Consider the following 13,331-nt stretch of genomic DNA (forward strand, 5'->3'; position numbering starts at 1 on the left):
AATCCTGTCGGGTTCAGCCCAGCCCAGCCCAGCCTGGCCTTAATTGATCCTGATCGGGCCAGGCTAAGCCGGGTTGGCCTTGGTTGACCCTGATTTTTTCTAGGGCCTTATTGGCCCTGACTTGCTCTACTTTTTTTCAATTTATGTCGTCTTATGCATTAGAAAGATGAGACACATGCGATTGGGTATTGGTTTGTTCAAACTCGATTGACTATTAGACTTTTCTTTGGGTTAACAAACTTAGCCCAATCTTAAAATTATAAATATTTTCGTTTAATAGATAATTAGTTACTAAACAAAAATTACAAAACGTAAACAATAAAGTGTAAAACATAACCTAACACAAGGTCGGATCGGGCTGGGATTAGCCCGAGGCCTCAACCTTGACCCAGTTCGACCCTGACCCAGGGCCTGCAAATTTCAACCCTAACCCGTCCTCAGGGTTGAAAAATCCAGCCCAGGCCCTGTTCGGGCTCAGGACGGGGTCGGGCCGACAAGGCCAAACTTACACCCCGTCCTCCACCCCTTTCTACCCCTATTGGGCTTGGATCATTTAAAAGCACACGAGCATAGGCCCAGCTCAAAATTTATGGACCCAGAAGTCTTGGCTCGATTGTGAACTGTTTTTAGACCTATGGGCTGTGACCTGGTCATTTCCTCCTCTCTCTCTCCTTGTTACCCTTCTAACCTCTCGTAGTCTTTTTGCTGTTTGTAGATTAATCAGTTTGGTTCTTTGTCGTCGTGATCGAGTTCATCTACTCTCGTTCTTGTTGAGGTTCACGAGCGGGTTTCTAGGGTTTGATATTGATCTTCTTACCCATCCCGTGCTCTGTCTTTGCTGCTCGAATATCTACTGGAGGAATTTTGATTCTTTCTTATTGTTTGGTGGAGAAATCTGGGTTAGGGTTTGATGCTTTGGTTCAGCTCGGCATCGCCCGGACGGGATAACAGTTTGGTTTTCGCGGGCAATGGCCAATCCCGGTGTCGGGACCAAGTTTGTTTCTGTGAATCTGAATAGATCTTATGGGCAGCCTCCAAGTTCGTTGTCAAATGCTGGAGCCAGCCGAGTACGGCCTGGTAGCCATGGAAGCAGCGTGGGCGGTGGGATGGTGGTTCTTTCGAGACCTAGGAGTTCGATTGTGGGTCCGCAAAAAATTGGATCCAAGCTTTCCGTTCCGCCCCCCTTGAATTTGCCGTCGTTGAGGAAGGAACATGAACGTTTTGATTCCTCATCAACAGGGATTGGTTCTGCTCGTCCTGGGAGTTCTGGTTCTGAGTCAAGGCCGACTTCTTCTGGTGTGGGCTGGACGAAGCCCGTTCCTTCTACATTGCAAGACAAGGATGGTAGTGGCCATCACCCTTTGCTTGGGAGATCGGGAGGTGGAGCTCAGGCAGTTGATGGCGGTGATCATCCCTTGAATTCTGTCGATGGGGCGTCGAGGGCAAGCAGTGCTTACATGCCCCCGTCTGCAAGGTCGGGTACTGTCGCAACCTCAGTGACTGGTTCTGCTTCTTCTTTTCAGCTGGTTGAGAAGGCTGTGGTTTTAAGAGGGGAAGACTTCCCATCCCTGCTTGCTACCTTGCCTGCCACTCCTGGGCCTGCTCAAAAGCAGAAGGATACTTTGCATCAGAAGCAGAAGGTGAGTGAGGAAGCAGCAGATGAGCAGACAGAGGGTTCCAGCTCAAGGCAATTCCTTCACATGCGCCCGCAAGTTCAGTCATCCCGTCATGGTGTTGGCTCTCTTTCGTATGAGAACGGTGGCATGAATCATGGGTCCGGTGGTTCTATTAGAGGGGAACAGTCCCGGAAGTTGGATGATCACTTTCCAGGTCCACTACCACTTGTTCGTCTTAACCACACTTCTGATTGGGCTGATGATGAACGTGATACGGGTCATAGTCTGCCAAGTCGGGACAAGGATCATGGGTTGTCCCGAAGTGAAGCCTTTCACGACAGAGATTTTGATCGTCCCAGGGTTGGTGGGGGGCTACCACGCTCACATGCTTTTGATCTTTCTGATGGCCGGGGTCTTCGTGATGATGATGTTGGGAAGGTTTCTTCAAAGGAGTTTCTACGGACAGACTCTTATGGCAGGGATTTTAGAACACCTAGTAGAGAAGGTCAAGATGGGAGCTCATGGAGAGCTTCATCCCTTGCAAAAGATGGATATAGAGCTCGTGAAGTTGGGATTGACAGAAATGGTGCCAGTGCAAGGCCTTTCAGTCTCAATCGTGACATCAACGGAGATAATAAATACAATCAACCACCGTTTGGAGACAATTATCGGGATTATAGCAATGGAATCATGGGAACTCAGGATTCAAGGTTTGGAAGGAGGGATTGGGGTTATGTGCAGGGAAACAGACAGAATGGGAACCACATGGTGGAATCATTTTCTAATAGAGGGACTGAACAGAATATGCGGGATCGTGGTGATACCTCCAATCGATACAGAGGTGATTTCTTCCGAAACAGCTTGGTGCCTAAAACATCATTTTCTTCTGGAGGTAAGGGACTCTCTGTGAATGATCCATTGCTTGATTTTGGTAGAGAAAAACGTTCATTCTCAAATAATAGAAAACCTGGTCATGAAGATTCTTTCTTGAAAGATTTTGGCACTGGACTGGGGTTTGATGGAAGGGATTCTTTCTCTGGTGGTCTTGTTGGGGTGTTCAAGAAGAAGAAGGATATGCTGAAACAGACTGATTTCCATGACCCTGTTAGAGAATCTTTTGAAGCAGAACTTGAGAGGGTACAAAAGATGCAAGAGCAGGAAAGGCAACGTATCATTGAGCAACAAACGAGAGCATTGGAGTTAGCTAGGAAAGAAGAGGAGGAGAGAGAGCGGCTAGCTAGGGAAGAGGAAGAACATCAGAGAAGGCTTGAAGAAGAAGCCAGAGAGGCAGCGTGGAGAGCAGAACAGGAGCAATTAGAGGCTGTGCGAAGAGCTGATGAACAAAAGATTGCTAGAGAAGAGGAGAAACGAAGGATTCTTATGGAGGAAGAAAGGAGGAAAGAGGCTGCCAGACAGAAGCTTAAGGAGTTAGAGGCTAGGATTGCAAGGAGGCAGGCTGAAGTAATGAAAGATGATAAGCTTCCTGCTTCTGCTATGGTTGGAAGTTTGCCCAGGATGGCACAAGAGAAAGATGTTTCTAGGGAAGCAGAGGTGGGTGGTTGGGAGGATGGTGAGAGAATGGTGGAAAGGATCACAAACTCTGCTTCTTCTGATTCCTCCAGTCTGAATAGATCATTTGAGATGGGTTCTAGACCTCACTCATCCAGAGATGGAAATTCTGCCTTTCTTGATAGAGGAAAACTTGCAACTTCATGGAGGAGGGATGTGTTTGAGAATTCTAACAGCTCAACCTTCCTTCCGCAGGATCATGAGAATGCTTATCGCAGTCCAAGGAGAGATGCATTTGGTGCAGGGAGGGCATTCCCTAGGAAAGATGTCTATGGAGGTTCTGGAGTTGTGTCTGCAAGGGCAGCATCTAAAGGAGTTGCAGAAGCGTATGTGGTTGATGATTTCCCTCACCTGAGAGGGCAGAGATGGAATCTTCATGGGGATGGAGAGCATTATGGCCGGAACTCTGAAGTCGATGCTGAATTTCATGATAATACTGCCGATGACGGGTTTGGTGATATGGGATGGGGGCAGGCTCGTTCTCACTTTAGTCATGCGGCTTATCCAGATGGACTTTATCAAAACTCTGAAGCTGATGGATTTTCTTCTTATGGGAGATCTAGGCATTCAATGAGACAGCCTCGTGTTCTTCCCCCTCCATCGATGGCTTCTGTACAGAAAAGTTCCTATAGAGTTGAGTCTGAATGGCCTAATTCTTCAACTTTTCTAGACTCTGAGATGAGGTACCAACATGTGCCGCGAAGAAACGAACCAATCTTGTCAACAGGGTATGATGGTGGTTACCAGGAGAAGCTTGAACAGACAGGAATTATGGAAGCTCAACAAGAAAATGCTGTCCCTGAGAAGAACAAACTAGATAAGCCAGCCACACCAGGATGCGACTCACAATCCTCATTATCTGTTTCAAGTCCACCCAACTCACCTATTCATCTTTCGCATGATGACCTAGATGAGTCTGGAGATTCTCCTGTCTTGTTAGCTTCTGCGGAAGGCAAAGAGATGGCTTTATCTGATAGTGAACATGTTGCATCGGCATCAGAGATGGGTAATGCCAGTGGGATAACAGCCTCAAATTCTATTGCTCCTCCTGAAGATGAAGAATGGGATATTGAGAACAATGAAGAGCTGCAGCAGCAAGAAGAATATGATGAAGAGGATGACGGTTACCAGGAAGAAGACGAAGTGCATGAAGGAGATGATGAGAATGTTGATCTAGCTCAGGAGTTCCAAGATTTGCATGTGGAAGAGAAAGATGCATCAGATAAGATGAGCCAGTTGGTAGGCTTCATTGAAGGTGTTGAAGTTGGAATGTCTGGTGGTAACATGTTTGAAAGGACCTCTAAGGATGGAGAGAAGGCAGTGTGGATAGAACTGGAATCTGTTGGCATTGCAGAAGAACCTGGATCTTTTGATGGGTTGGTTGCTGATGGACAAAGCCTTCAACCTGAGAATTACTCTCCTAATATGCGTGTGGGAAGCTCTTCTAAAACAATTCAGGAACCTAAGAAGGCACTCCAAGATCTGGTTATCCAGTCTGTGGATGCTGACCACAACAGAACAACATCTTCTGGTTTTCTTCTGGATACTGTGGAAGCGTCTAATAGTGCCAGTTTTCCGGTTCAGCAGCCAGTAATATCTTCTGTGAATATGACCCTCCCTTCATCAGTCCAATCTGTGGTGTCAACCGTTTCTTCAGTTCCAAGCCAAGCTGATGGACCTGTCAAGCTGCAGTTTGGCCTGTTCTCTGGCCCTTCTCTGATTCCATCTCCAGTTCCGGCCATACAGATTGGTTCTATACAGATGCCACTCCATTTACATCCCCAGGTTGGGCCATCACTATCTCAAATTCACCCGTCACAACCTACTTTCTTCCAGTTTGGTCAGCTTAGGTATCCTTCTCCCATCGCTCCGGGAATTTTGCCACTGGCTCCTCAGTCAAGGTCTTTTGTTCAACCTACTATTCCAGGCCATTACACTTTGAATCAGAATCAGGGAGGTCCTCTGCATAATCAAATAGGTCTCGACAATTCTAGTCAGATCCCCACTGTGAAAGATAAAGTGTCGTTGGTATTGATGGATAACCAGCCTGGCTTTGTGCCTAAGCCTTTGGATGTATCTAAGGAGAATATGGGCAAAGAGGTGATTTTACCTGCTGGAGAAAGTCTGGATAATGTAGTTCTGATATATAAGAGTCAAGCAGAGAGCTCCATTCTTAGTGAAGAGAAGCCTAAGCCTGATCCAGTTTCCCTGGATCGACGGAATCATGATCTTGCCGTGAAGAAGAACAACATATCCATATCAAATAATGGAGAGTCCCAGGGGCGGTTGCAATCCACATCAAATTTATCCCAGTTTCTTTCAAATGAAAGAGCTTTGAGTGGGTCAAAGGCTCCAGTCCAAATGTCTGGTGGAAAAGGAAAGAAACTCATTTATACCGTGAAGAATTCTGGGTCAAAATCTTCAGTTTCAGTTCCTGAGGCTTCTGCTCATTCAAATACCAGTGGATTTCAGGGGAAGTCTCGACAGAATGTTCGGCGTACTGAATTTAGGGTACGAGAGAATGGTGATAGGAGGCAAATGGAAACTGTAGTTTCATCTAACAGTGGGCTGGATGGAAAGCCAAATTTCAATGGAAAGGTGTCTGGAGTCTCTTCAAGAAGTGGGGCCAAGAGGGATGCTGTTTTGGTCAAACCATCCAAGCAGTCAATTCAATCTGAAAGTGTACAGTCTGGTTCAATTAGTTCACGTATGCTTGATGAAAGCAAGATGGAAAAGGGACAAGGGAAAGAAGCATCAAAAAAGAGGTTTACATCTTCACTTGGCATCTCGTCCTCTGGAGAGGGAAACTTGAAGAGAAATATCAATTCTGAGGAGGATGTTGATGCCCCCCTGCAAAGTGGCATTGTGCGTGTTTTCAAACAACCTGGCATAGAAGCCCCTAGTGATGAAGATGACTTTATCGAGGTGAGGTCTAAGAGGCAAATGCTGAATGATCGGCGAGAACAGAGAGAAAAGGAAATTAAGGCTAAGTCTAGGGTAATAAAGGTACTATACCTTGTCAAAATTTCTTATCTTTTTATGGTCTTGTCTTCTGATGCTGCACACCATCTTTGTTTAAAGGAATAAAAGGTTTCTTGATTTCACAATGCCAGGGACCTCGTAAACTCCGTTCTGTCTCACAAAATGCTGTTACTCCCAACAATTCAAATAAAATTGCCACATCATTAGGTGAAGCAGCAAGAAACTTGCGTTCTGAATCTGTTGTCACTGATGGACGGGCATTGCCAAATGTTGAAGTGCGAGCTGGATTTACTTCCGCTGTGATATTGCAACCCTTGCCTCCAATTGGCACCCCTGCTGTGAATACTGATGCCCAGGCTGACAAAAGATCCCATCACATAAAGTATGCCAACTACTTCTGTCGGAATTTAATTTTATTGGTGCAGAAGATCATTTTTAGGCATACCGTAATTGTCAATCTGTGAACAGGTCTCTCCAGACAAGCTCCATTTCTGTCATATCTAGTGGTGGAACAGGCCTTGGCCTGGGATTACCATTTGAAAACAAGAATGCAGTTCTGGATAATGTTCAAATATCCCTGGCTCCCTGGGGCAATGCACGGATTAATCAGCAGGTATAGCAATATCATATTATCACTGCCATTATGGCTATACCTGTTAGGATGCAAATTAATGTTCTCACATGGTTTAGCTTTCATATATAACGTATCTTAGTAAAGCAAGCCTGTGACACTTTTCCTAGTTTAGGAATATTAGCCTAGTTTCTGTTGTCAGCAAAATATGACAGGCATGGGATTGACTTGTGAGTTTATTTGAATTCCCCACGGCCTTGATCTTTTTGTTGATTGTGATTATTTGATCTCTAGTCTCATTATGCACACCTCCTAGATTATAGCAGCTGCGGCATGGAATTGAAGAAACTTAAGCTAGCCTTGTGCTTGAAGTTTGGCTTCCAGTCCTGGTCATTACTTAATTTTCTGAAAGTCACTTCCTTTCGCCAGTATGACCCTCGTTAGCAAGCACGACCCTACACAACCTATATAAAAAACGATGCTTCTCTAATCACTGTTTTTTGAGAAACTGAAGAGTTCCATTGGACTAAATGTGCCAGCAACTTTATCTCAAACCAAACACCTAAAGATGTGAAAAGATCTAAAACTTGCTACCATGAACTAGCTTTACTTTGCAAATTAGATTTTTGAATAATGTCTATGGCAGGATTGTTGAATTCTTCCTCATCACCTTGAAAGGTTGATCTCTCCCCTTGAATTGTCTAGCCAAGTATCCAACTCTCATTGTCATGTAGAAATCTTCGGTAGAGAATGAAGAGGATGAGCTAAAAAGCAAGTCTCTAAGGTTTGATTTGGTCCAAAGAACCATGCTTTTGCATCATTGTTTTATGTTTATGCATACAAGCATAAAATCTCCATATTAGATGGGATTGTGATTTGTGACAAATTGAGAAATAAGTTTAGTCCAAACCTGAACCTTGAATCCTTTGTCCCTTCGACAAAAACCTTGCTGGATTTGGTAAAACATTTACAGAACTACCCCTGACGTAGATTGAAGCATGAAGAAAACAGTCAGGAATTACTGTTCACGTGAACAGTATCACAGCCCATATTGCCTTGATGGAAATTCTTTTGAAAGACCCAAGTTAAAGACTAAAACACTGTTCTCGCCATTGTTCATGTGAACAGGGTCAAAGCCAAAATTTGCTTTGTTTGGGATTGATTTTTAGAAGATCTTGTGGACCCATCGAGTGGAGGAAGATTCTATCCTAATGCTGCCATAGTTTAGTTTCTAATTTATATTAGTTTCTAGTTTGGTTATCTTTGCATGTTTAGAAGGCTGAGTTATAAAGCCTTTAGTAGTTTTTAATTTCATTCAGTTTCTATTTCCATTAGTTACTATTTTCATTAGTTTCTATTTTCCAAACAGGTGCTAAGTTTTACTTTCTATTTTTGTAGCCTAGCCTCAGTCTACATAAAGGCAGCTATTGTAATTGATTGACAAAATTAATGAATGAAGGTTTGAGGCATTGTTGCACTCGATTATGGGAGTAAGACCCCTGTTCAACAGCTGGGATAGCTGTGGGTGAGAGAGTGAGAGACCCAGGGCTGAGAGAGCCCATCCCCCTGCCCCCTTCTTCTATCCTCTTCTCCTATCATCAATCGATTCCCTGCTGTTATAGTTGTTTGAGTCACCAACCAAGTTTTGTTGCTATACTTGATAAGGACCAGAAATCGATCCAGACTACTGTGGGAGTTGTTGCTGCTGCTGAGACACTCCAACCTGCCATTGTGCTACACTCTTGATGGCCTAATCAGCCACTAACCATCTCTGTGAGTTGCTGCAACTGCCTCCCATCAACAGAGGGTTGCAGTCCTGCAATTCCAGTTTCTGCCCAGATTATCCAGCAAATTTCAAGTGCTAATATCTCTACAACCAAGGCTCATATTTAGCATAGGTTTAGAGAGCAGAATTACACAATCAAAGGCTACACTCGATCCCAAGTTTGGTGTTCTAAATGCCATTGGTTTGGGAGATCTGTCATAACCTTCTATTTTGGGATTCCCTTTATATCTTTCCTTGTTAGCCATCAGAACTGGCTGAGATTTGGAACACAAGACCTACCCAGCCCCTGCTCCACTCGACCGAAGTTTGGTGACCTTCTCATGGCTGTTTTGGTTCTTATTTACTAAGTTAGTAATTCTGATTTTGTTTCTAATTTGATGTTCTGCTGCAACCTGTCATCGATCCTACTATGGACTACATCACTACATGAACCCCAGTAGCTGTGGGTCAATGTAAACTGTAGAGTGCCCTTTGAATAATGAATCTCACCAGTCACAATTTACTTAATCTGCTTTTAATTTGCATCATTATTGGAATTGGGCTATCCCATTGAATGGACTGTATCGGTTGTCCCTTTTACTGTCTGTATTAGTAATGTTTAGGCACTCTAATGTGCATCTTTCCCCAGATCAACTCTGTTTTGATGTTGTTTCCAGCCTTCCCCCCTCTCTCTTTGCTTTGGTGCTTTAGTTTGATTTTATTCTGTATGTGATTTGATATCCTATTTATTTGCATGATTTATATTTTCTTTGTATTTTCAGTAAACTCCTTGCTTTAAGGTGCCGAGAGTTTTGTTTTAGTTCTTTCTGTTTTACACTTGAATAGTTGAACTTGACATAGAGATCTAATAAAATATGGGCTTCTAGTTCTCAAGATCAATAAGTTAAGATGTTCTTTCTACCCTGCGTGTTATTTGAACAAGGTGAGGTTTTGATTTTGTTTCTGTTGTGTTTTAGGTTTTTCTCTCAAGTGCTATGTTAGTTATCTCTGGCTTAGTTTGGAATTGTATTGGAAATATAATCTGGTAGTAGTAACATCTCAATGATGTGTGGTTTTCAGCCATGTTTTGGAGGCGATATGCATGTAAACCCTTGTATATGGTATTGTTTTAACGCACCACCACGCCCCCCCAACCCCCGTGCAAATGAATATCTACATATACCTTGAGTAGTCAATCCCATGTATTTCTTTTAGCCAATGACACTTAAGAAATGGAGGGTGTGAGTTAAACTATGTAATATATACAACACATCCAAATATTAGCCCTAAAACCTGGAATTTGTAAAGCTGATGGGGTGATGCATTGATGTTACTCTCAGAGTTGGGAACTAGTTGAAATATGCTCCTATTTGCGCACCTTCAATTTATACATCTTCTCGTTCTTCATGTTGCATAAATCTACTCAATTTGGATCTCACTTAACATTTGCCAGGTTATGGCCCTAACTCAGACCCAATTAGATGAGGCTATGAATCCATCAAGATTTGAAGCACATGTTGCTTCTATTGGTGATCACACCAGCACTGCTATCGAGCCCAGCAAGCCATCACCACCTCTCGTGACACAGGACAAATCATATTCTTCTGCAGGAAGTCCGCTCAACTCCCTGCTTGCAGGGGAAAAAATTCAATTTGGTAAGTGTATGTTTCAGTGAGATGATTTTCTTACCTCGGGACACTGTCGTCTTTCAAGCTGTGAGCTTATTGCTGAATCAATGAGCCCTCGCTTGGCTTCCAGGTGCGGTTACATCACCCACTATTCTACCTCCAGGCAGCCGGGCCGTTTCGAATGGGATTATCTCACCTGCTGCTTGTAGGTCAGATCCAATTGACCACAACCTGTCTGCTGCTCAGAATGATTGTACGTTGTTTTTCGAAAAAGAGAAGCAGCCTGATGAGTCTTGCATTCATCTGGAAGATCCCGAGGCTGAAGCTGAAGCAGCTGCTTCTGCAGTTGCTGTTGCTGCTATCAGTAGTGATGAGATAGTTGGGAATGACCTGGGTGCATGCTCTGTCTCTGTTTCAGATGCCAAAAGCTTTGGAGGTCCAGACATGGATGGGTTGACTACAGGCAAAGGTAAAACAATTCTGTAAAACATATTTCTTGCCTCCTCGATATTTTCGTTAGGGTAATGAAGCATCAACTTATCTTTGGCAGGTGTCACTGGTGACCAGCAACTAGCAGGTCAGTCAAGGGGTGAAGACTCCCTGACTGTAACTCTTCCAGCTGATCTCTCTGTAGAGACTCCATCACTTTCCTTATGGCCACCTTTGCCAAGCCCACAAAATTCTTCTAGTCAAATGCTTTCTCATTTTCCTGGGGCCCCGCCTTCCCATTTTCCTTGCTATGAGATTAATCCCATGTTGGGGGGGCCTATTTTTGCCTTTGGCCCACATGATGAGTCTGCTGGTACTCAGTCGCAGTCGCAGAAGAGTAGTGCTCCAGCTCCAGGGACACTGGGAGGCTGGCAACAATGCCATTCTGGTTTAGACTCTTTCTACGGTCCTTCAGCGGGATTTACAGGACCTTTTATTAGTCCTCCTGGAGGAATTCCAGGTGTTCAAGGCCCCCCTCACATGGTTGTGTACAACCATTTTGCGCCAGTAGGGCAGTTTGGGCAAGTCGGCTTGAGTTTCATGGGCACCACTTATATTCCCTCTGGCAAGCAACCTGATTGGAAGCACAATCCGACATCTTCAGCAATGGGTATTGGTGAGGGGGACATCAACAATATGAATATGGTTTCTGCACAGCGCAATACCCCAAGCATGCCTGCTCCCATCCAGCATCTGGCCCCGGGGTCATCACTGTTGCCTATGGCTTCTCCTTTGGCCATGTTTGACATGTCCCCTTTCCAGGTAGAATTTTCTAAACTACTTGCAAAACTGTAGGTGCTGATAGCATGGATGGGAATATGAAATAGTTTACCCACTTATCCTGATTAGTTTTTGAATGTACCAGTATTGTCTAAGTTTAGGAAACTACACGATACTACTTTGGCTTTGACTGAAATTGATTAGATGGAATATGTTCCACATTTGAACCGAGTATACTAATATGCTACATTCCATTTTACTTAGTAAGACTTATCATTGAATGAAACTCTTCCTTCCAGTCCTCAGCCGACATACCAGTCCAAGCTCGCTGGTCTCACATTCCAGCATCACCAATGCACTCCGTCCCTTTATCAATGCCATTGCAGCAGCAGGCAGAGGGTGTATTGCCATCACAGTTCAGCCATGGATTGTCTGGGGATCAAACATTAACTGTTAACAGGTTCCATGACCCTCATACTTCAGGACCTTCGGACAACAACAGGAACTTCCCTGTGGCAGGTGATGCCACTGCTACTCAGTTGCCTAATGAACTAGGACTGGTAGACCCTTCAAGTTCCAGCACCACCACCCGGGTTTCAACCAGCAGGCCAGCTTCCAACAGCTTACTTGGTGCTGCCCAGAATGTTGTCACAAATAACTCATTGAAATGTGCTATAACTAATGCTGGCGAGAGTGGTGGTATTCACAACAATATGAGCACTAGCAGCAGCCAGGGCATGACCTCTGCTTTCAAGGCGCAGTCTTCTCAGCAGCAGACTTCAGCAACACAGCAGTATCTTCATCCAACTGGGTATATGGACCAGAGAACTGGTGGAATTTCTCAGAAGGTAAATTCCGGGAATGAATGGTCCCATCGGAGAATGGGGTTCCAAGGAAGGAATCAATCATCAGGAACAGATAAAAACTTTGCCTCTAAAATGAAGCAAATTTATGTCGCTAAACCGGCTTCTAGTGGAGCTTCAGGAGCAGTTTGAGAACTGAGGTCCAGGGTGTTTTTGAGGTTTGATGAGGTATCAAGGATGCTCCTTTGGATTGAATATTTACGTGCTTGCATCAGCAGCAGCAGTGGAGTTAGGGGAAGATCAGTGGTGACAGCTAATTTTGTTAGTGATTGTATTGTGAGCAAATTTTTCGAAGTATTGTATCAGAGTGACTAGAGTGGTTCTGTTTTGTGTCTAGTTTCTCTTTCCCCCTTAATTTTATTTTTTTATCTTGGCCCCATGACCCGAGCTGATTGTATTAAGAAGAATATTTGGACTATCAGTACTTTCAATTGGTGAACATTCATCTGGGTTTTTCAATAGAGATAACAAATTTTTTTTGGCTTTTTTCTTCTTTTTTTTAATGATAAGACTGATATTAAAACTGGGACTGAGTTTTCCTCCTCCCCCGGTGAATGGATCACCACGAGGCGGGAGAGGGTATCAGGAGGGTATGTTGGGAACATACTAAAACCGTAGGAGGGGTTTGTGAACCCTAGGATGGTGAGTGAACCATCCTCTATGGGTGGAGGGAAACTTGGTCTTTGAAAACAAAAGCTGCAAATCAACAATATTGTTCTAATAAAATCCACGGACTTTACTACGTCTACCTTTAGTAGCTATTAAGTGAGCTGGGTTAATAATGTACATCCCTTTTAACAAACACCAAAGAATATATCAACATCAGTGATGCCCGAATATCAAAGAGATGGGTGAAAATCCTCCATGGCCATGGGTGTTCATCTGGTGACATGAGCCAATTCACAATGTCCGCCAAATCCGTCTGGACTTCTAAGTTGTATCCTTTTACATTCCACAGATAGGGCTCCAAAGACTCTGTTTGTTCCCACTTGCCTCTTTTTTTGTTAGCACAACCTGTATAACCAAAGTCCAAATATAGTCAACATCGCACCGACAATGCTTCTATGGTACTTGGGTTGAAGCTCCCATTTGTTAGCATTATTAAGCGACAGCATGCAGGCAGTTGGT

At 44.0% G+C, this 13,331-nt stretch overlaps 1 protein-coding gene across 2 annotated transcripts; it reads left to right on the forward strand.

Annotated features, from left to right (window-relative positions):
* Window positions 1-852: 852 nt before the first annotated feature.
* Window positions 853-12,531, forward strand: LOC122658211. 2 transcript variants are annotated; one of them, XM_043853123.1, is made up of 7 exons: window positions 853-6,191; window positions 6,299-6,549; window positions 6,633-6,780; window positions 9,957-10,158; window positions 10,262-10,600; window positions 10,682-11,382; window positions 11,640-12,531. In XM_043853123.1, exons 1-7 carry the CDS (start codon window positions 969-971, stop codon window positions 12,333-12,335), a joined length of 7,560 nt encoding a protein of 2,519 aa, XP_043709058.1. In that variant the 5' UTR covers window positions 853-968; the 3' UTR covers window positions 12,336-12,531. The 2 variants fall into 2 exon arrangements, with proteins under 2 accessions (XP_043709058.1, XP_043709059.1); XM_043853124.1 differs by having other exon boundaries at window positions 856-6,191; window positions 6,636-6,780.
* The last annotated feature ends 800 nt before the right edge of the window (window positions 12,532-13,331 follow it).

The sequence above is a fragment of the Telopea speciosissima genome, chromosome 4 (assembly GCF_018873765.1).
Source record: "Telopea speciosissima isolate NSW1024214 ecotype Mountain lineage chromosome 4, Tspe_v1, whole genome shotgun sequence".
Taxonomy (NCBI): domain Eukaryota; kingdom Viridiplantae; phylum Streptophyta; class Magnoliopsida; order Proteales; family Proteaceae; genus Telopea; species Telopea speciosissima.